The sequence below is a fragment of the Homalodisca vitripennis genome, unplaced genomic scaffold, assembly GCF_021130785.1.
Source record: "Homalodisca vitripennis isolate AUS2020 unplaced genomic scaffold, UT_GWSS_2.1 ScUCBcl_267;HRSCAF=1843, whole genome shotgun sequence".
Taxonomy (NCBI): domain Eukaryota; kingdom Metazoa; phylum Arthropoda; class Insecta; order Hemiptera; family Cicadellidae; genus Homalodisca; species Homalodisca vitripennis.
The window spans coordinates 152,973-175,144 of record NW_025776392.1 but is presented as its reverse complement, the minus strand read 5'-3'; the positions used below and the strand labels follow the sequence as shown (position 1 = coordinate 175,144).

The 22,172-nt window shown below is 33.5% G+C and overlaps 1 protein-coding gene across 1 annotated transcript in view; it reads left to right on the top strand.

Moving 5' to 3' along the window:
* LOC124370532 (asparagine--tRNA ligase, cytoplasmic-like) overlaps positions 1-18,714 on the top strand; it is a 48,396-nt gene extending 29,682 nt beyond the window's left edge. The window contains exons 8-12 of the mRNA XM_046828824.1: positions 911-1,039; positions 9,617-9,752; positions 14,640-14,753; positions 16,422-16,685; positions 18,019-18,714. Of these exons, the coding sequence (XP_046684780.1) occupies positions 911-1,039; positions 9,617-9,752; positions 14,640-14,753; positions 16,422-16,685; positions 18,019-18,150 (775 nt within the window). The 3' untranslated portion in view covers positions 18,151-18,714. The remainder of the gene's footprint in view (positions 1-910; positions 1,040-9,616; positions 9,753-14,639; positions 14,754-16,421; positions 16,686-18,018) is intronic.
* Positions 18,715-22,172: the final 3,458 nt, after the last annotated feature.

Here is a 22,172-nt window from a genome sequence, read left to right as displayed (position 1 = left end):
TTGACATACAGAAACGAAAATAAATTTAACTTTACACATTGAAAATTTAAAAAAATTGTAACTTTTTCAAAGATCAGGTCAAATTTTTCATGACGCTTAAAGGGTTAATAAATCTTGTGAATAATTACAGCTTGTTCTAAAAAAAAAAAAATAAAATTTAAAAGTGTTAGTTGTCTTTCATTAGAGATCTATTGTTTTTACTAATAAATGACAAACTTTATGTTTGATAACATACAATATGTAAACGTTAAGATTGGCAATACATTTTAGGTTCATATCTTTCTGAAAAATTAATAATTTCTTATATTTATTCTTAAGTGACGAACAATCCATTTACTATACCCAAAAGATTAATACAAATGTTGGTGGTAATATTTAAATTAATAAAATTCGATGAGATATTTTTTACATCTCAAATTATGAATTATTTTGTAGTACAAAAATTGTCTGCTAATTTCATGCGCATATTTTGACACTTTCTATGTAGTTGTACTAGTAATAAAGGCATAATATCTTTTCAGTTAGCGTTTTTGGAAAGTGATAACACTTTTAAGGTTTTTGAATAATCACAAATGAAACAAACCTTTTTATGACCTTAAAGTACATCCACACTGGACAAATATTTTTTGTTTGTGTGTGGACGCCTTGACAAACATTCTTAGAAGTGATGAAATCACGCCACCATTTTTGTTCGGCCAAAATGTTTGTGATATTAGTGAACTTCTGTTGAGTGCGATGAAGGAGCCTTTTGTACCGCAGCCGTTGCAGTCCATTTATTGTCGAGATTCTCAGTTTTTGATGAAATTTTGTGTTATATATACACTGTAATACAGTAGTGATTATGAGTTTCAAAAAATGCTTACTCGATGAATATTTATAGTAATTTCAGATGTGTGATATGATATTTCAGAGAGGAGGCGTTCTTGACCCAGAGCTCCCAGTTGTACTTGGAGACCTGTATCCCGGCTATGGGAGATGTGTTCTGTATCGCACAGAGTTACCGGGCCGAGCAGAGTCGTACTAGACGTCACCTGGCAGAGTAAGTACGCCTCACCATACTCTTTCACTATCTTCTACAAAAACAGAACCGTATACTCATGTATAGATGAGCCGCTTTGAAAGCGACCTGCGCAGAAATTTCTTGCGCATAGGGAGTGTGAGGAGCAGAAGCTCGATCACACTTACTGCTACCCCTCTTTCACTGCTTGATCTATTTCCATTACAAGACACAAGTGGGAACCAAGTACTTTGCTTCCCTGCGTTTGTGTTTTGGAACATTACGTTATGTTGTGTTTTTTCGTTGTTATGGAACAACAAATATTATTTATATTAAGAATAGTCCATTGCATCTATTTAATGTATTAGTATAATTAAGAAGTATTTTAACAAAATGTTTATTGTTAACAGCTGTTATTATTATTGTGTTTGTAAAACAGCTGTTATGTAACACATACCCTACGAGTGGTAAAGTGATGACTGAGGAGTGGTTGGTAAGGAATGTTGAGGGGGATGTGAGTCCGCGCTTCTTCTCCCTCTCCACATTTTTCTCTCTCACTCCCCCCTCCCTCCCCTCGCACTGTTCACTTAACAGGTCACTTTCAAATCGGCTCAACTATAGTATCTACTGGCTATCTATAGCATTCTTACTGCTTGTTTTTTTACACTTCTAAAATTCAAGCTCTCTTTCCATTCTCCTGCGGAATGACGTCAATTGACAATAAGCAATTAATGCTGATTCAGCAGCAATCATACTAACGAAGCGGTTTACTATCGATGCATCAGGAATTCGACATTTATTATAAACAGCCAGCTAACAGCTGTGTTCACACTTGATGCATTGTACTCGGCACCGGTAGATATTGCGTGTTTGTCTCTTATTTCAGCAACCAAGTGATGTTGAATAATTACTGTGACAACAAATAGAACTGCTCAAACATAAATAGCTCTTCCGTAAATGAACAATTTTTGCATAGTGCAATACTTTACAGCAGTGGTTCATAAACGTTTTTGGTGCTGTTCCACCTAATATATTTCAAAACATTTATATATCACTGATTTATATACAAGAGTAAACCATGTATCTGTAAAAAATGTTATTTTGACATTGTTAATATTTAAGACTATTCTTAGGTAAAGAGTTGCTGTTTTTACCTTTACAATAAATAAAACAAAAATTTATTTTAAAGATCACTTTGAAAACTTGTGTAGATTTTTATGTTTAATATAATAACTGAAATTTGTAATAAAATATTACTAATGTAAAAATTTAAAAACTAAATGTGTTGTTGACTAGCAACAGAAACAAATCAAAATCAGGATTATTTGGAAAATATTAACAAAAATAAAAAACCTTTACCAGGATAATTTTATATTTTTCAAATGTAATTACAGTAATGCGAATACAAAACAATTTTATTTAACCCTAGAACTGGCAATCACCACATATGCGGTTCATTTGGTCTTCCAGAATTGGCATCGCCGCATATGCGGTCCATTTGCACTGTTTTGTTTTCACGACTCGCGAAAGTGTTTAATTATTAACCAATCTCGTTTTATCTCATACCAATGTAAGGAAGAAGAATCAATCTACATATCGATACCGGTTTTGTTGGTCTTTGCTTTTATGTTACACTTGGCGGGACATACGATCGACATTTTTCGCAAGAGGTGGTACTGCGTCAAGAGTTTTCAACACAGTAACCTCGAATTGGTCTCGTTTTGAAGGGGAGGAGTCAAGCTACGCGGCAATGTTGCAAACATGTCGAAAAAGTATTCCCTCCAGCTGTGAGAGTACCAGTACACTTACTTTCTGGACGTGCCTCGTAGAATAAAATACGGGTACGGATTTTTATATAAACTAGTATAAGTATAATTATATGCATTTAACCCTATGAGTGCCACGGGTATTTTCCGTAGGCATATGCATAAAGTGCCACGCTGTTTTTCGCATATTTGTAAGCTTTTGGGAAAAAAGCTGTTGTAAAATAACTACCAAACAGATTTCCATCATTTTGTTGTTGTTTTTTTTTCTTATTATATGCAGAATATGATACATATTGTTACAAATAAAATTTTATTTATAAAAATATACAAATTTCAGTATTTATAAAAAAAGTTTTTTACTTTTGTATAAAAAGTTAAGTTTCGACCTAATTTGTGTGTATACGGTATTTTTAAGATTTTTTTTCTTTATACCATGATAAAGGCCATATGATTCTAAATAAAACCCATGTGTAATATCTTATTCTAGAATTTTAAAAACATGGCATTATATGTATTAACAAAATGCTGCCCGGTACCGACATTTTATAAACTGTGCTTCATTTGTCAGAGTTTAGAAATTACTTAGAAATGATGTAGTTTTCCCAATAAATCTAATAAAACATTAATACAACACAAATAAATGTGATTAGTAAATTTAGAAGCAAATACTTGCTAACATATTTACATAAAAGTTTACATTTACTAAATAACAACCCTAATAATATTTACACTGAAAATTCACGTTTTTCGCTTGAACACAACTCAAATCATACATTACTTTTGTAAAGAAATACAGTAAAATACTGTATAAGTTACTATTTTATTTTGTATTTACTCAAATACTTGGTTATCGGCACATAAACAACAAGAAAGGCCGTTACAAACACAGTACTCGTCCGCTACGTCGCGTGACTGGAAGACAGAATCATCGTACAGGTACTTATCACATCCCACTATTTTTGGACGAGTTTTCCTTATTAGAGATCAAAATAAACTTCATTATACGTTCCTTCTTCCATAATGAATCGAAAAATACTCGATGAGTCTTACTCTTTATCTCCAAATAGACACACAAATGACTTGACATTTTCGAATAATGAAACGTTGTTCTTATAGTTTTTGATTTAATTGATTGTCGTAATAACTTGTAAATTCCAAAATAGGTTAAATAAAGTCAGTTGTTTTTAATACTGTAATTTATTTTTTCCCCGATAAGGAAAACTCGTCCAAAAATAAGTTTCACAGATAAAATAGTAGAGAAACAACATAAAACTCGTATTTATTGATGGTTTGGAACCTATTGAATACAGCCGTCTGATTATTTGGCCAAAATAATCTTGTACTATATAAAATATTATTGAAATACGAAACGTCAAAATTAGCGACACTGTGGCACTCAAAGGGTTAAAGTGCAACAAACTATATATTGCCGAAATCTGCATAAAGTTTGGAAGAAAATGTATATCTCAGATTTCTTTCTTTATACACAGAAACTTTGCTAGGCAACGGAATATTTTGGTAAAAAATTCCAAAAAATTTTTTTATTGTAAAACAAAATTTTGTGTGGTTTTTTTTATAATTTATCTATAACTCAGTAAAATAAGGCAAAATAAGGATGCAACCTCGGAATGAAAGATAATAAGCTAAAAATTTGCATACGTCTTTATTTTGATGGTATAAAACTTACCTCAAAAGTCTCATATAATCACGTGTACGCGTCTTTAGATATTTAAGGTCAAAGTTCATGAAAATCAGTTTTTTGCAAATATCTCGTTTCCCTTAAGCTAAATGACTTTGAAGGTGGTTAGAGAAATTGTAGAACGGGGAATTCTCTTCAACTTTTGTCTGAAGTAATTTTATGTACGTTCAACCCTTTTTGAGATACAGCGCAAAGAGTAGAGGACCGCTTACCTGTATGTACGATAATGCGAGGTCAGCCAGTAGAATACAATAAATAAATTAGTTATATTGTTAATTATTCATTTACTATTATTATTATCACTTAATACTATTATTATTGTTATTATTATCATTATTATTAAATATTTATTATTATTTATTATTTAATATACCGAGACGAAACCACTACAACATATATCATCAATGGTGGTTTAATAATAATAATAATAAATGCGTTTATTTTTTCTCTCTTTTTTTTAAATACATGTAAATACAGTATACAACAATATACAGATTACAGAGAAAAAATATACCAACCCAAAAAGAAAATAATCTTGCACTTGGGTGGGAGCCATCATCAGCTTCTTAATTTAACTTAAGTTCTATAATAACAATATGAAAATACAACAAATAATAATAAACAAACTAAAATTACTCTTAACCATCAAATTAACACACATTAATTAGAGTAATCCAACTCACCTTCAATATAAAAACATACATTTACAATTTATAAAATAAGAACAAAATATTTTTACTGAACAACTAAATATAAATTTTCAATATCTTTAACACTTCTACTCAATAACCAAACCTTCAGCCTCTTTTTAAAAATAAATATAGATCTATTAATTTTAATTTCACTTGGAATTAAATTAAAAAACTTATAACTTAAAAACACAAAACATTTTTGAAACAAAGAACAGTTTGGTTTAGGCAATCGCAAATACTGTTGATTACTGAGTCTAGTAGAATAACCAGAGTTGTCAATAACAGGTCCACTGTTACCACTTAGTATGAAAAAAATTACTAAAACTTTAAAAACATATAAATATCTTAATGGTAAAATAAAATTTCTAACAAAAAGCGGAAACGAATGTTCTCTAATATTAGAATTACATATCAATCTTATAAATTTTTTCTGAAGGACTATTAGACTAGATAAATTTGAAACATATGAACTACCCCACAATGACAATCCATACTCCAGCCTAGAATTAATCAATGAAAAATAAGCCAGTCTCATAACTGAGGGAGGACAAACTGATTTCAAATGAAAAAATGCCCTAAGTGATGACCGTTTTTTCTTGCATCGCGTTTTATGGAATAAAGATGATACTATCTCTGATATTTTGAATAAATACGTCAACTATTTACAAACACATTATGGGTCAAGTATCGTTGTTGTATTTGATGGTTACTCAGACAACACTAAGAACATTAAAGCAATGGAACAATTAAGAAGAACTGCTGGTGTGTCAAAATCTTACGAACTCGCTCTGATGAAACAATGGAAGTGCCAATCAGCCAAGAAAAATCTTTATCGAATTCATGTAATAAAAAAATATTTATAGACATGCTTATCAACAAATTAAAAACTGTTAATATCACTACAAAACAAGCCAGAGATGATGCTGATGTTCTCATTGTAGAAACAGCTATTGCAGAGTCTATATTTTGTTATTGTTGTACAGTTACTTTTTTGAAGGGATAAATTTAGTTGTGTAATTTAAAGCACAGAGTTATTAAACAGAGATTATTTTTTGAGTAAAATAAATTTTTTTTCCTAATACGAGTTGCGTGTCGCTGCAAGCCGATTTTTTTTTTGCTTTAGTTAAGTGATGGAGATCCCAATACTGGTTTTACCTATGGGGTTCCTATTTTGTCTTGTCTTAAATACAGTTTTTTTTAAAGTTATATTATCTTTTATTGAGACTGTTTTTGCATCTTAAAATGAACATATTGTAGTTATTTAATGTAAGAACATTTATTTTGATTTATACTATGTAAATGTATGTATGTATTTTATTATGCATGAATATGTATATGCAAAATGTATATTATGTGTTTTTGACAAAATAAAGAATTATTATTATTATTAATTATTAGTCTGAACTTAAAAAAATTTCTGTCATTGTAGGCGAAGATATTGATTTGCTAGTTATCTTGATAGGACGTGCTCAATCATATCAACAAGAAATCTTTTTAAAAAAAAATGGGTAAGGGTAATGTGGAGACAAAACTGTATTCATCGAAAAGTTTTGATAAATACTCTCATTCTAAGAAACACATATTATTTTTACACGCATTTAGTGGATGTGATACGACTTCTGGGCTTTATAAAAAAGGTAAAATATCGTTTATTAAAATGTTCGAAAAACATTACGATTTAAATCAATCAGCTGAACTATTTAAACAAAAAAACTGCTCTGTACAAGAATTATTTGAAAATGGAGTACGTATTTTCTTAGCAACGTATAATGCTCCGAAATCAGAAGACGATATAGACTCTTTTCGATACACCCAGTTCATCAAATCAGCAAGACTCAACAAACCAGTGCAGTTATCTTCAAGTACAGCAGCTCGTCAGCATATCCTTCGTGTCTATTATTAGACCCAAATTAGGTTGGGAAATGATTTAGAACCCCAGGAATTCGGCTGGGTACTGCAAAATGAACTCCTGGGACCAATAACAACATTATTACCACCAGCACCAGAAGAACTGCTGAATACAATATTTTGCAATTGCAAGAAAGGTTGTGTTTCTAATTGCGGATGCAGGAAATCAGGATTGCGATGCACTTTAATTTGTGGGCAGTGTAATGGACAATCATGCCTCAACGCTTCATCAACTTCAGATGGTTTCAATGAAGAAAGTGAATATGCACCTGATATTCTTGAATCTTTCTATTCTGATAATTTAGTAAACGAGAATGATAATAATGAATCCGATATTGAACAGCCAGAGGAAGAAGAAGAAGAAGAGAAGAAGGAGAGGAGGAGGAGGAGGAGAAGAAAAAGAAGAAAATTTAAACAAAAATATTAATCACTAATAATGAAAACAAATATTTTATATTTGTACTTAATTTTAATACATTGATTATTGGATCAATAAATAAATATATAATTAAACTTCATTTGAAATATTTCTTTTAATATTGTATGTTTGGTAAAAATAAAATAAGTATTATTTAGAGAATATATAATTTATAATTAATATCTATAAATATGGTATATTAAGTAATAAATAATAATAAAAATTTAATTATAATGATAATAATGCTAACAATAATAATAGTATTAAGTAATAATAATAATAATAATAGTAAATGAATAATTAACAATATAACTAATTTATTTATTGTATTCTACTGGCTGACCTCGCATTATCGTATATAAAGGTAAGTGGTCCCCTACTCTTTGCGCTGTATCTAAAAAAGGGTTGAACGTACATAAAATTACTTCAGACAAAAGTTGAAGAGAATTCTCCGTTCTACAATTTCTCTAACCACCTTCAAAGTCATTTAGCTTAAGGGAAACGAGATATTTGCAAAAAACTGATTTTCGTGAACTTTGACCTTAAATATCTAAAGACGCGTACACGTGATTATATGAGACTTTTGAGGTAAGTTTTATACCATCACAATAAAGACGTATGCAAATTTTTAGCTTATTATCTTTCATTCCGAGGTTGCATCCTTATTTTACCGGACTACTAATTTCTTTAGGCATATTTAGATTCTGTAAATCTTTTCTGAAAATAATCATGTATAATATGTTACATTTGGAGTAAGTTAATTGGTATAAATACTTGTCTAAAAACCCATTACATATCAATCTAAAATTCTGTGGCATTTCAGGAACAACCATTGCCAGTTCTAGGGTTAACAAATGAATGAGATAGATGGGCTTGGATGTATCAACTCAAAATTGTAATGTCTGGTGAAATGGCAAGTCATTCTCAAAAGAGGCCAGTCTATTACTGTAATTGTTATTTAGATATATTAAGGATGAGAATCCAGCTTCACACAAGTACAAAGTTGTGAATGGTAGAAAAATTTCACTGCTCTCTCTGCGATCTCACAGTACTCTTGGCGTCTTTGGATCCAAAAATTGATAAGAGTAGTTTGGTTAAAAACTTCTTTCAGATCTGAATCACAGTTTAATTCAAACAATTGCTCTTTTTAAGTTGTTTAAAAAATTCAGTTATTACTATTTTCGTGATATCACAAAATGAATTTTTGACCCACATATCAACATCGAAGTTTCCTGGAAAGAATTTGCACAAATTTTCCTTTAACTCTTTGTAAAACATTGTAACGTTTACTGATATCACGTAATAGTGTGTTACTAAGTGAAAGCTTATTTTTGTATACAAAGGTTCAAAAGTGAAGGGAACAGTGGAACCTTCCCTTTCTTAGCTTCACCATCTGCAAAACCTGAATCTTCTCACATACTTGAAATGGAGTATTGTATGTTCCTTGAAGGCTCCTGTTAACATCATTGAGCTTAGGGAAAATATCTGCCAAGTAAGCCATCCTACAAAGCCATAATTCATCAGTGAATCAATATCCCATGCCCTAATTCGATAACAGGAGTAAAAAATTTCCCTCAAATTTTAAGACATGGCCCAAATTGAGGTTCTCAGTGATAGCCAAGAATACAAACACAGAATAAATGGCAGCTCTCAATATGGGCCATGTCTTGTCACAGTAAATCTATTCTAAATCAGATATTTATTATTCAATATAAATAATGTTGGTATCATTAGATCTGTGATAAAATCCTCTAAATAATTCTTGAGAAAAATTGCAGGTTCTTAAGATATTCAAAGTTTTAATGGCTGCCATTTTGAAAATACTAAAGATAATTTCATTATACATTTTTCAGTAACTGGCCTTGTTATCATATATATTTTATAGGTTTATTATTGTTTGTTTATTAGTGTAGCAGAGGTTAGTATAACATGTTTAAACTGGTTAGTTTTCAAAGTGGTAATGTGTGGTGTAGTGTTTTAAAATGTTTATATTGAATATTGGGAAATTGTTAGACTCATACATTCTCAAATAAGGAAATACGCAAACAAGAAAATAATAAATATGATTTTTTAGCATAGGTTATATATAAATGAAAAGAGAAGACAAATTTTTATTGTATAAAACTATCTGTCCAGATACTCTCATGTTGAGGCAGAGTGTCCGTTTATCTCATTTGATGATCTGCTGGACCGGCTGGAAGACTTGGTCTGCGATGTAGTTCAGCGAGTTCTCGACTCCCCGTATGGTGAGATTGTCTACGAGCTCAACCCTGTAAGTACTTTACCATGATAAATATTCACAATGAAGAAGATATTTCTCATGTATTGTTGCATTTCTATTTTATGTTGTTGTTTTTAGACATTCTATCCTATATTATCTTTAAATTCTAATTGCTTTCATATCTTGGCCATTATAAAGATCAATAATTGATACCTTGTTATTATGCGGAGGCCACTATTTTTCAAAGAATTTTTCTTACCAAGGACCTAAAAAGACTACATTATTATAGAGAAGCGAATTTATTTGAATTACCGTGTAAATTGCATGTCATTATGACGATCAGTTCTTGTTTTCTACCTTCCAAAATGAAACAATGTTGGTGAGAAGGAGGCCACTCTGTCCCTATGCTTTTATTTGTTACTAGGCTATATAAGTAGGATATGTACGTACATACATACGTATTATAAATATAAAAATTTAATGACCGTTCACATGATCAGAGCTTGAATACAGAAATTTTTCTTTCATTGCTGAAGCGCACTGATGGCCACATGGGCATTTCCGATCGGTACTTTCCCAACCACGGATCATGTGCCAAATTGGTCAACGTGATCTAACATGAGAAAAGTCGGACAATCTGGGGCGTGATCTAAGGTCGGGAAAATAGCGATAAGAAACACCCTGGCCACCACTCCACACTACTGACAAAAATAAAAAAACGAGATAGTACCCAAATTCAAGCTCAGATCACGTGAACACTCGTAAAAGTTATCTTTAACTTTGGTACTACTAACAACATACTTATGATAACCTAATTTAAAGCTACTTATATCAGGGTGGCCACCCGACCGCGAAAACTGGGAATCTTTCTGTAGAACTAAGAAAATCTCATAAACAATTTCTCCATCTTTAAGAACTTATGAAATCAAGATATAATTTCATTCTTCCTTGAATCAGGACCTGATTATCTCATCTTATTTTTACGTGACATTGTTCATAAAACTGTGAATAAAGATTGACATATATTCACAAGCCTCATCTGACACCGGTTGCATTCACTAGTGTAGTAAAGCTTATCTCCGTTGGTTCTACCCGTGTCACAGCAAGTCCCCAAACACGTAACGATCAATTAAAGTCGGCCCACTGATCATCTCGGGCCTAAGCCACTATACGAGTGGTAGCTGTAAGCAGCAAAGCGATGGTGGCCAAGATACAAACAGTGTTTTTCTGTTTGAGTTTTATTCAGTCACCGAAATGATTCTCTGAACAAAGTTGTACAACTCTTATTCTTGAATAAGACCAGCGTTTTGAAAAGATGTTTGTTGATTGTGCAGGCCTAAAATGTACAGTGTTCGCCCTATAAATTGGCTTAGAGTTCGATTCTGTGAGTATTATTATCTTTTTGACAGCCTGATAAGAGATGCAACCTGGTTTTTTGAGTACACCAGAACATCAGTTGGATTTTTACCGGACCTGATAAGATACCTTTTTCGAGAAGAGAATGGTTTGTGACACTAAGTAAAGCTAAGAAGGAGGCGGTTGGGCCCGACACGATGCGCAGCAATGACAGAATGATCTGAGTTCTAAGCAGCAGGGAAAAAGGTGATGTCCGGAATTTGCAACAGATCAGCGGCATCATGTGGGTATTACTATGCTGCTCACACATGTCGTGGCCAGAGTCAAGCGTTCTCCGAATATGTAATCTTTAGGTCGCCACTCTAACGCTTACCGCCCACCACTTCCCACCTGTACCGTGGCCGAGGTCTTGGTTGATCTATGAATGATTGCTCCTCACACATGTTCTGGTTGGACATCAGATTACATAGGTTAAAACAAAGAAAGTGATGTTGTGTTTTTATATCACGGTCATATCTAAACTTTGATTGAACTAGGTGTGTTTACACTAACAAAATGTTGCGCGAGTTTTGCGTCCGAGAGTAATAAATCGATAGCCTAGCCTAAACGGGCACAAGAGCTCTCAAGACTGCTGCTGCAACCAGTGTCTGAAAGTTGTTTGCAAGAACTGAAGAGCAGTGTCGGTCATTAAAATTTCAATCATTTATCTTATTTAATCCTTTAAATCATTTTTAACTTCTTTTTCTTAGTCATAGGCTGATTTTAATTAAATTATCGTATAAAGCGTATAAAAAATATACAGTTAAATTCTAATTATGTATAGCAAAATTATTTATACGTAACTGATTACATTTTTGTGTATGCATCATGTAGAAATTATTAAGTGAATTTTTCTAATCATACCATAATTTATTAATATGAAGTTTTTAATAGTTGGTTTGCAAATATACCGGTTAGGAATAAATCTCTTAAAGTACATATTTCTCTTGACTATGTTTGAGTTCTGGAACTATCTAAGAAGCACAAATTTGTTCATAAGTCAAAAGTCCATGATTGAAGTTTTTGGTAATTGCAGGTTACGTTCGAAAATCAGGTAAATCTCTATCTTTAAAGATTAAAATTCTCACCTTGCCTTGTGTATTGAAACCGTTACATCGCCGCTCGCACACCCACAGCAAACATCAGGGAAGCGCGCGCCCATGGCGGCGAACGGGATGCCGGATCAAAACTAACTAGGTAAAATAAGAACACCGTGGTCAGTATACTCAGGTTCATTCACTAAGACAAAACATAGGCCTATCAAGTCAATAGAAATATATAAGTATATATACTATAAATAAGAAAAATAAAAAGTGCCTGCAGTAGTAGATACCTCAAACAATCCTTGTCAGGTGCACCTGCATACAAAAATTAGAAACGCCATAATTTGAAACAAGAAATGCCAATTTCACCCGGTATCCTTCGGCTAAGGGCGGGCTCCTAATGAAATCCAAGAAATAACTAAATATATCTAAAACTAACTTAAAATTAAATAACAAAATATAAACTATATAAATGGCAACAATAACAATAACAAATAAATAAAGAATATAAGCAGGGTATCACAGAAGACTAGAAGCAGGGTATCACAGAAGACTAGAAGCAGGGTGTTGACTAGAAGAAATGTCCATCATGGTGGCCCTCCTTCAGCAGAGCGCAAAAGCGAAGGTTCTCTGCGACCACGCATGATGGAGAGATGACAGGAGGAAACAATTCATCTCTTGGACCCTGAAACCAGGTTTCAGCCTAGTACCCTTTTAAAGTTAATAATAATTAATAAATAGTTGCCAAAAGTTATCTATCAAGAATTTTAAGTTAAGTTAAATTACCAAAATTTCAAAATATCACAGACCAATCAATTACTGATAAAAATTAAAATAAACCTTAATATAGAAGCTGGTAACATTAGAAAACAATAAATAAACAAGATATTCCATTTAAAAGACTAAAACAATAAGTTATAAAGGAATTTATTTGAGGTATACGCAGTAGCCTACCATACGTAACAATTTGGTTCAAACATTTTTAAAACAGGCATTTGTTGACAGAATTGGCTCAAAATTGGTGAAAAGCAGGGGAAGGGCATTCTGCACTTAAAATAAAATTCCCAACTCAAAACAACAACCCCAAAGAAAGTTAGTATGAAAATCCCCTCTGTCACAGAACAAAAATTTAAGCGTTTTACTCTTGGTAAAAAAAATTAAATTATTAGAAAAAAAACTGATGGCCATAAGTAGCAGCCTATTAACAGGAAACTAAATTTAAAATTTGATGGCAGAAGGCCTTAAATTAACCAAGTAGGCTATAAGGGGGAGTTATGGGCTAAAAGACCCGAAGAACGTTACATCTCTCAGAAAGGCTTAAAAATTTAGTAAAATGAACCTTCAGCAGTCTCTCTGGGTTTGTTTACAAAAACTACATAACAAGTGACACATTACTAACAATATTGGCTGCAGAATAAAAAAGAACTGTAACATATAGCCTAGGACTGGTCCTCACTGAGAGACAGAAAATTAATTTAAGCCGAATAGAAAGGGTGAAAACTAATAAAAGAGTAAGAGAATTAATTTGAAAGCCAATTTAAAAATTTAGTTAACAGCCAGAAGTACTAAAATTTAATAAAAAGCAAAACTACAATTTGGAAAACCATGTGCTCTTAACCTTCACAGTTTGAAAAATAAAAATAATCACTAAAATTTAAAAGAAAGCAAAACTTACTCATCAGTGAGGGGCCGTAAACTTAGCCGCACATGTCAGAAGGAGAACAGCTCCGCAAAACTAACAAACACTTAATTAAACTAAATTTTAACTTGGAGCTACTCCTAACTTGTACACCACGGCTCGGAGTCTTTGCCACTCTACCGGAAAGGCCAAACGCCTTCAAATGATCAGTGGCCTCTGCAGCCAATAAACCACACACACATACACTATATAAAACACACATGAGCCGGGGAGATATAGGTATTGAACCGGCTCAGTATATATTTTGGAAAAGTTAAAAGTTTTATAAAAAACCTCAACAATTAGATCCATGTATGTTTAATTATATTTAATATGAAATTGTGTAATATTTAATATTATAAATACATTCTTATACGATATGGAAATGGCCAAATCTACTTGTGTTTATAATAATATTCCACAATCATATTAAGACTCTAAATTTGATATAATTTATTTCTTTCTTCGGAGAAATTACTCTTATCGATTTCACAAAGAACTAGGTTTAGAGCTTATATAATTCAAATTGGCTCTTGGTTCTTATACTATATTTTAAAACAGTAAATGTCTTACTTAAGGACTTAAATTTGTTGTTTTAAATATTTAAAAGTAGTAAATTATTATTATTGTTTGCGTATAGTTATTGGAAACACATTTGTGCCATTCATAATAATTCACTATCTTTTATTGTGTGAATACATGACTGATCTATAAAACCTTTACAGTGTATGCAAAATACTTGGAAAGTTACACTTATGTTTACTGTTAATTTTATTAAATTAATTTTTCCAATTTAATAATACATGTTTCATTTCATTGCAGGAATTCAAGGTTCCCAAGAAGCCGTTCTTGCGTATGAACTATTCTGATGCCATAAAGTACCTGAAAGACAACAACATCACTAAAGAAGATGGTTCTTTCTACGAATTTGGAGAGGTGAGCAATACGTTTCTTTATGTGTGTAACTTTGTTCCTTCCAATATAATTTATTTATGCTTTAATTACTTGTTTAATTTCACCTTTGTACTTCTTGTACAAATAAAGAAATTATTCATTAATTCATTCGTTGTGATATAGGCCTACATGTAAACATGTTACTTCGTTATAGTACAAAAACTAACTTTTAGTCTCATAGCTGAATGTATCCAGTAGTCATTCTAGACAGATTTGATTTGAGTATGTCCAATCTTGAGAGTATTCACTTTTTAAGTTGATTCTTGATTAAACTTCCTAATGAAATCCTTTGGTAGCAATGTCTATTTAAAGTTCTAATCATAATATTAGCAATGCCACTTCTGTTTAACTTTTCTACTAAATGCTTTAATTACACTTTTTAAAAATCCATCAAAGTTCTTATAGAAGTTGTGATGGTACCCAGTTGAAATCGGTTCACTTAATACACCTCACTCTCGCAAATGTGATGGATGACGCTCTTTATCACTTGTACCTTTCTGCTGCCTCCTGGTCACATCCTACCCACCTTCCTCCTTCCTACATCCTCCATTTATAATTTCCTGTCGAGATCTGTTTAGTTGATAAAGATACGATCAAGTGAACAGATGTTTCGTCTCTACAACGATACATCTGTTCTATCACCTTTGACATCTTATTTCAGTGAAAATTTATATGGATGTTTTCGGTTTTTTTATGGTATTGTTAAGTTTTAACATTGAAATTTGCAGGCCCTGATAAAACTGGTTCTGAATAAATTCCCTTTTTTACATTTAGATTAAGAGCTTCCATTGAGGAGTACGTAAATTAATTTACAAAGATTAAATGAGAGATCTAGAAAGTATTGACGTATTGAAATGAATGTTAATGGTGAAAAGATTGAGTAAACGTTGAAGATTTTGAATTATTATCACTTTTACTTTTATGAATTGTGAATTCACTTAAGTGTAGTCTTGGAATATCATTATATGGACACTTTATGAAAGTGATTATATTATTTAGTATTTCTTTATTGTAAGAGAAGAACTTATAATACAATTTTAGTATTAACGTTAGTTCAGTGCATGAATAACGAATTTATTTCGAACAGAACATAACATAACATTTTTTGTTAAAAGATAATACACAATGTATTTAAAGATATCAAACATCATTATTTATGAAAGTCCAATCTATTGAAACGATTGACTTTAATTTTTTACTTTAATTTAATTGCATGTACAATATAAGTACACCCTATGGCTTCCCAAAATAGCAAAACTCTGCATTAAATTATTATGACTGGCCAATATTCTCAACAGTTTTAACTTAAAAGACAAGGCTAGGACTCATTAACTTACTGATTTGATTACATTTGTGAGTGTGGAAACATTGATTGCAAACTTCCATAGGCACTCTACTCGTGATCTGCAAGCCATTCAAAATTTACAGTGTGACTCTGATGTGGCCACGTAGGGTCTTGTGGAACAACTTCAATATACGTCATTTGGCAACCAACCCACACTCGATATTTTTATTCCATCTCTGTATTCTTGTTACAAAGCTGGATTTGAATGTTTTGACAGAATCCTTGCATTTGCAACAATGTATCTTAATAAATTAAGTGGTGTATCTAATGAAGAATTGAAGGGTTACCATCTTTGATTGGTACAGGATATCCCCGAGATGCCGGAGAGAAAGATGACGGATGCCATCAATCAACCGATCATGCTGTGCCGCTTCCCTGCGGGTATCAAGGCCTTCTACATGGCGCGCTGTCCGGAGGATAACCAGCTCACCGAGTCTGTGGATGTCCTGTTGCCCAACGTTGGGGAGATCGTGGGAGGTTCCATGCGTCTGTGGGATCACGACTCTCTGATGGAAGGCTACAAGAGTGCTGGTATCGACCCCACACCCTATTACTGGTATACTGACCAGGTAATGGAGACAAATTGATAAATTGATTGTTTGTTCCTACATATACTTAACATTTACCCCACTGCAACTTTCTTACTCTCAACCTGATTGACCCTGCACCATGAGAACACAATGGTGTGGATCTCTAGTACAAAAGGCATATCCAGAAACTGATGAGCAAGGAGGTTGTAGCCTCTTCCGTATGTCCACTGTAACTCCCTTGTTCTAATTGCCAAATACACGTCATAAAAAGTTATTAAAATTATATTTTGGAACTGGAAGTGAATATTAAAGGCACTAATATTTCAAATATGATGAAAATCAGTAATGGTTTGTAATTTATTTTTCTAATCTTATTTTTTGTATGTGTTGATTTGATTTAGTGTTAATTTTTTTAACTTAGTGTTTGTTTATTATGTGCCTATTTTACATTATTCTCTTTAGAATTGAATGTTCTTAAAGTTTTGGTTAAAAAGTTTACCTGTTTATTAACCATTTAATGAAGTTAATATACTTAAAATCTAAACAAAGTATGTTTCTGCGAGACAGAATCTTGCATATTTTGTCTGATATCTGAGAAATGAGTGCTCTTACAGGTCTGGGACGTATTTTATTCAATTTTTCAGTTCATTTTACATCAAATCCAATAAATTCTACAACTATCCTTACGCCATAAAAACATCAGTTTCGCTTTATTTTTTGCCCTTTCCTAGAAAATCAGGTGAAATCTTTTGCTAGCCGTAGCTCGCTAACAAAGCGTTTCTGGACATATTATGTTTATATGAACTTTTTAAATTATTTTGATGAGAGAAATCACCTGAGAATTTTGTCGGGTTACTCGTGGGACACCCTGTATACACATTTTATATATATATATATATATATATATATATTTATAGGTCTATATGAAATATAGTATATATAAGTATAGTATGTCACCTTAAACAAGTTTTAGTGAAACATATAATTTTCATTATTTTGTAATACCTAGATGAACACATTTTATACTACATTGCCTATAGGAATGGTTATTTTCATGATCATCGAAATAACAACAAAGATCAGGTGGCTGCATTAAAATAAAAGTAATATTTTCTGCAGTTATGCCGACTAAAAACAATAAAATGTATAATGAATAAGATTAGGAAGAGTCACAACCTGTTCAGTGCTACTATCTAACAGACAACGTACAACAACCATGGTAGACAAATGACGAGGCTCGGATGGTCTCGTCATAGCATGGTAATTAGTAGTTTAAGATTTTCTATCCGTAATTATAACATTTTTAGTAGTAGAATTCATTGATTAAAGTTGTGTGAAGTACCAGTTATCTGACTGAACCATTATGTTTCAGAGGAAGTATGGAACCTGTCCTCATGGTGGTTACGGTCTGGGGCTGGAGCGATTTCTGTGCTGGTTATTGAACCGTTACCACATCCGCGAGGTCTGCCTGTACCCACGGTTCCTGGAGCGTTGCCGTCCGTAGGACATCAGACCGTCAGCATTTACCCTTGTCTACTTAATACATTTTCATATGTTCCTTTGATACAACACAATCAATATCTTTTTTTCCACCTAAGTTCTTATTCTGGGCATAGTTGGTGTATTGAATTACGCAGACAGCTTTTATTGTATACTCCTGGAGCTAGGTAACAAATGTATATAGCCTTTATCATAAAGAGTTTATGTTGGAAACGTTTTAGATTTTGATACTTTTATTACGAATTTTTGTTTAAGCTGTATAACATTGACTTAGTTTTAATTTGATATACTGGAACAATTAATTTATATTGGTTGATGAAAACATAAAAGTTAATTCATACCTGGAACATAGTAGTATCATAAATTCTGACGACTTAGTTTTATTTTATAAGTTGAACTTTTATTCAAGCTTTCAGCTCTTAAGCTTATACTATAGTATCAATACACTTATTGATCTGTTGGGTTTTTATTTTATTTTACATCGTGAGATAACTTATTCAGGGTCAGTTGTTTGATTGATTTATTACTGTACAAAGAATATTGCATTAAAAATGGCATTAATAAAGAAGTGTCTGTTATTATTTCTATCGTCCTAACAAATAATTTTTTCAACTGATCTTACAGTGAAAATAGTTTATTAGTTTTATAGTTCTGTCGTGCACCAAACAGTTTGATCTTGTGTGGTGCAGTGAAAGGAGATTGACGATGATCTTTTTTTATTACCATCCAAAGTAATGGGAATTTTAAGTTTCACTGATTTGGAGAGTCCGATTGTCAATATTTTTGTTTATTTTGTTGGTATAATACAACCGCAAGTTGTATTCATTGTTTACTTTTTTAGTGGCAGCTGCTAAAGTTAGATATGTTTTATGATATCAGCAGTTTTCGTTTGTTAAAAAAACTGATCAAGTTTTGTGTAAATAATTAAGTGTACCAAATTGTGGAATATTTTATCAAAAGCGTATGGTGAGTCTGCTATGAGTAAAACAAGGCTTTACGAGTGTGATATAAATGTTTCAAAGATGGCCGTGAAGACACACATCAACAATTGATGGAAATGTGAAAAAGTTGAAGAAATGGTTATGGACAATCACCGTATTACAATCGGAGAAGTCACTGATAATATTGGCATATCAATTGGCTCATGCCATAAAAATTTTAGAATTTTTCTGGAATGAAACGTGTAGGAGCAAAATTTTTTTCAAAATTGTTGAATTTTGAACAAAAACCGTGGCGAATAGAAGTTGCTCAGGAGTCACTAAATGAAGTCAACAATTATACAGAATTAGTGTTATAACAGGTGACGAAACGTGGGTTTACGGATATGATGTCAAAACTACGGCTCAATCATCCCAGTGGAGGCATTCTGGATCGCCAATACCGAAAAAGGTTCAACAAGTGAAGTCGAACGTGAAGGTTATGCTCAATTTTGTAATTGATCTTAATCTCCATCCAACAATAAGTAAACACGTTAAGGGTTAAATCTCAGGTGAAGGAATGTTGGTGAGAAATTTTCAACATAGAACAAAATTAGTTCTGAAAATAACCATTATAACATTAAAATAATTACTGTTAAATAAGAAAACAAAAACTGATTGGAATTTGATGGGCTGAAAGAACAACAATGTTTACTGAATTTAGTAACTACTTATTACTTAGTAAAACAGTAAATAAAATAAAACCAGTATAAGAAAAAAAATTTAGAGCCATTTATCAAATATACATTTTATTACTTATACATTTGGAACTACATAATGTAAGGTCGGATTTCTACACCATGGCTTGCGAAGAAATGAAATTCATATAATGATCAGAACCCATTGAGCTTTTAACGATGTGTACCTTAGCGATATAACACTTTTTGTTTCAGGTGCCAACATTTCTCTACAAAAATTGTAAATACCATAATTAATTATAATTCTTCATGTTGGACTAAGAGTGTTAACACACAAGTGTGGACACTTAAAACAACATTATCGTAAGAACTGTGTTTTGTAGATGCTCCACATCTAGTAGACCTAAATCTTGCCCAATGCTACCTTCTTTTCTTCGAAACACCTTTGTCAGTGATGAAAGACTTGACAGACAATGATCAACATCCATAAAATATTTTTCACCAGTTCTCCATATTTTCATAACAAAGCAACTCAACTGAAGTGCATTTTCTCAATCAATTTGCCTCACACATCTTTTCTAATGCTGCTGCTAATGAATTTCATAACTAATCAAAAATATTAATGCCAAGGCAACTAAAAATTTGTTTTTTTTAAGTTTGAAGCTAATTTTTATTATTACTATGACCTAATAGGTAAACATAAAAAAATATTAACCAGGGCATTTTAGTTCAAATTAGTGTATTTATTGATAAAAATAGAAAACTGTTAATATTATCTCAATTCAAATTTATGCTACAGTGTAATAAAACTATATAAACTACTAATTATTAGTATATTTTCTTATCATTTATTTCTAGCCCAACTAGTATGTGGGAGATGTATATTTTGGGCCTTTCTTTTCTGGCTTTATTATTTTCCAATCTAGATCACAGTATTATGTCTTGCATTAAAACAAACAATCAAAGGTAGCGTCACATGCAAATGTCTCAATAACTTAAATATCATGCTAATACAGGCCAAAACTAATACAACTAATATTAATTAAAACACTAAATATACTAAATAGCGATAAAATGATTAACAATTAATAAATATAATATATATACTTATTCTAACGGTAATTAATCTAATTTCTCTGGATCCTGATCACGGTCTTGTCCTTGAACTTGACTGTACTGGGGCACACCCGGGGCTCCACTGGACCGCTGTGGAGACACAACGGCGGGAGAGGGCGACACCGTACTGCCATGAGACACCCAAGCGAGCCAGGGTGTCCCAGTTAGCCCTGTCCCAAACACCCAACGCGCTCTGGCCTCGACTATAGCACGCCAAGCGTCTTCATAGGGCACGGTGACATCGACGATCCGAATGAATGGTTCATCGGAGATGACCACCACATCCGGTCGGAGGCGAACCAAGTAATCCGGAACCTCACGATTGACCAACAGGCGGTCCAGAGGGCCACACTGATTCCGGCGCACTTCCACCCCCGGCGACGGACGAATCGCAGCGATGAGGTGATCAAGAACCGCGTCATGCCGCTTGGAGACCACGGACATGGTGGGCAAAGAGTGACAAAGCACATGCGCCGTGGTCTCGTCATGGAGGCCACACCGGCTCCCCACCGTCTGCAACCGTTGAGGGGGAGTAAATTAAGTCGCGCCCTGGGGATGAACCTCCAGTTAGCGAACCGCATATGGCGCCTCTCGTAGAGGAAGTGGTTGGAGGAGGGGCAACCAGCGGTAACACGAATGGTCCTGCCCTGGTCCGGTTTGTTGGAGAGAACGGACCGGAAAGTGGGATTGCAGGGAGGATCGCAGGACAGAAGAAAGCTTGGACCGGGAGCCGCCGTCCACAGTAATAGTCGACCTCTCCCCAGGGACGGACAGTTGGAAGGATCTCTTCTCCTCGCACCACCCCCACCGGAGATCGGGGAGGCGGTTAAGTGCAGTCCGGGCCAAGAAAAACGTCGCAACATTCGTGTTACCGCCAATTTCCCTATTCAGGTATGACACGAGGAACGCCATATAGACTCTGGCCGCAGTGCGCTAACCTGCGGAGACAGCGAGACCTTATAGTGATAGGTGTGCAATCTTAGGATCGGGGTATGTCGAGGCGAAAGGCGTGAGCCACAGCCGAAAGGTCCGTGAGGTCAGAGAGTGGCAGGAGGCCGGCTCCACACCGGGAAGGGGGGAGCGCGATCAGCTCCGCACTGGCACGCTGCGGGAGATTCATGACTCGCTTGCACTCCAACATGATTGATCTATCAAGTTCGCGCAGGCTCGTCTTCCTGATCCTAGCAGTGTTAAGTTAAAGATCAGCTGCGGGACCAGGAAGGTGCGCAAGGCATGTAACTTCTGCCAGGGGGCAAGCATACTCCCGAATATAAAAGCGGCCTCACCCTCGAGCC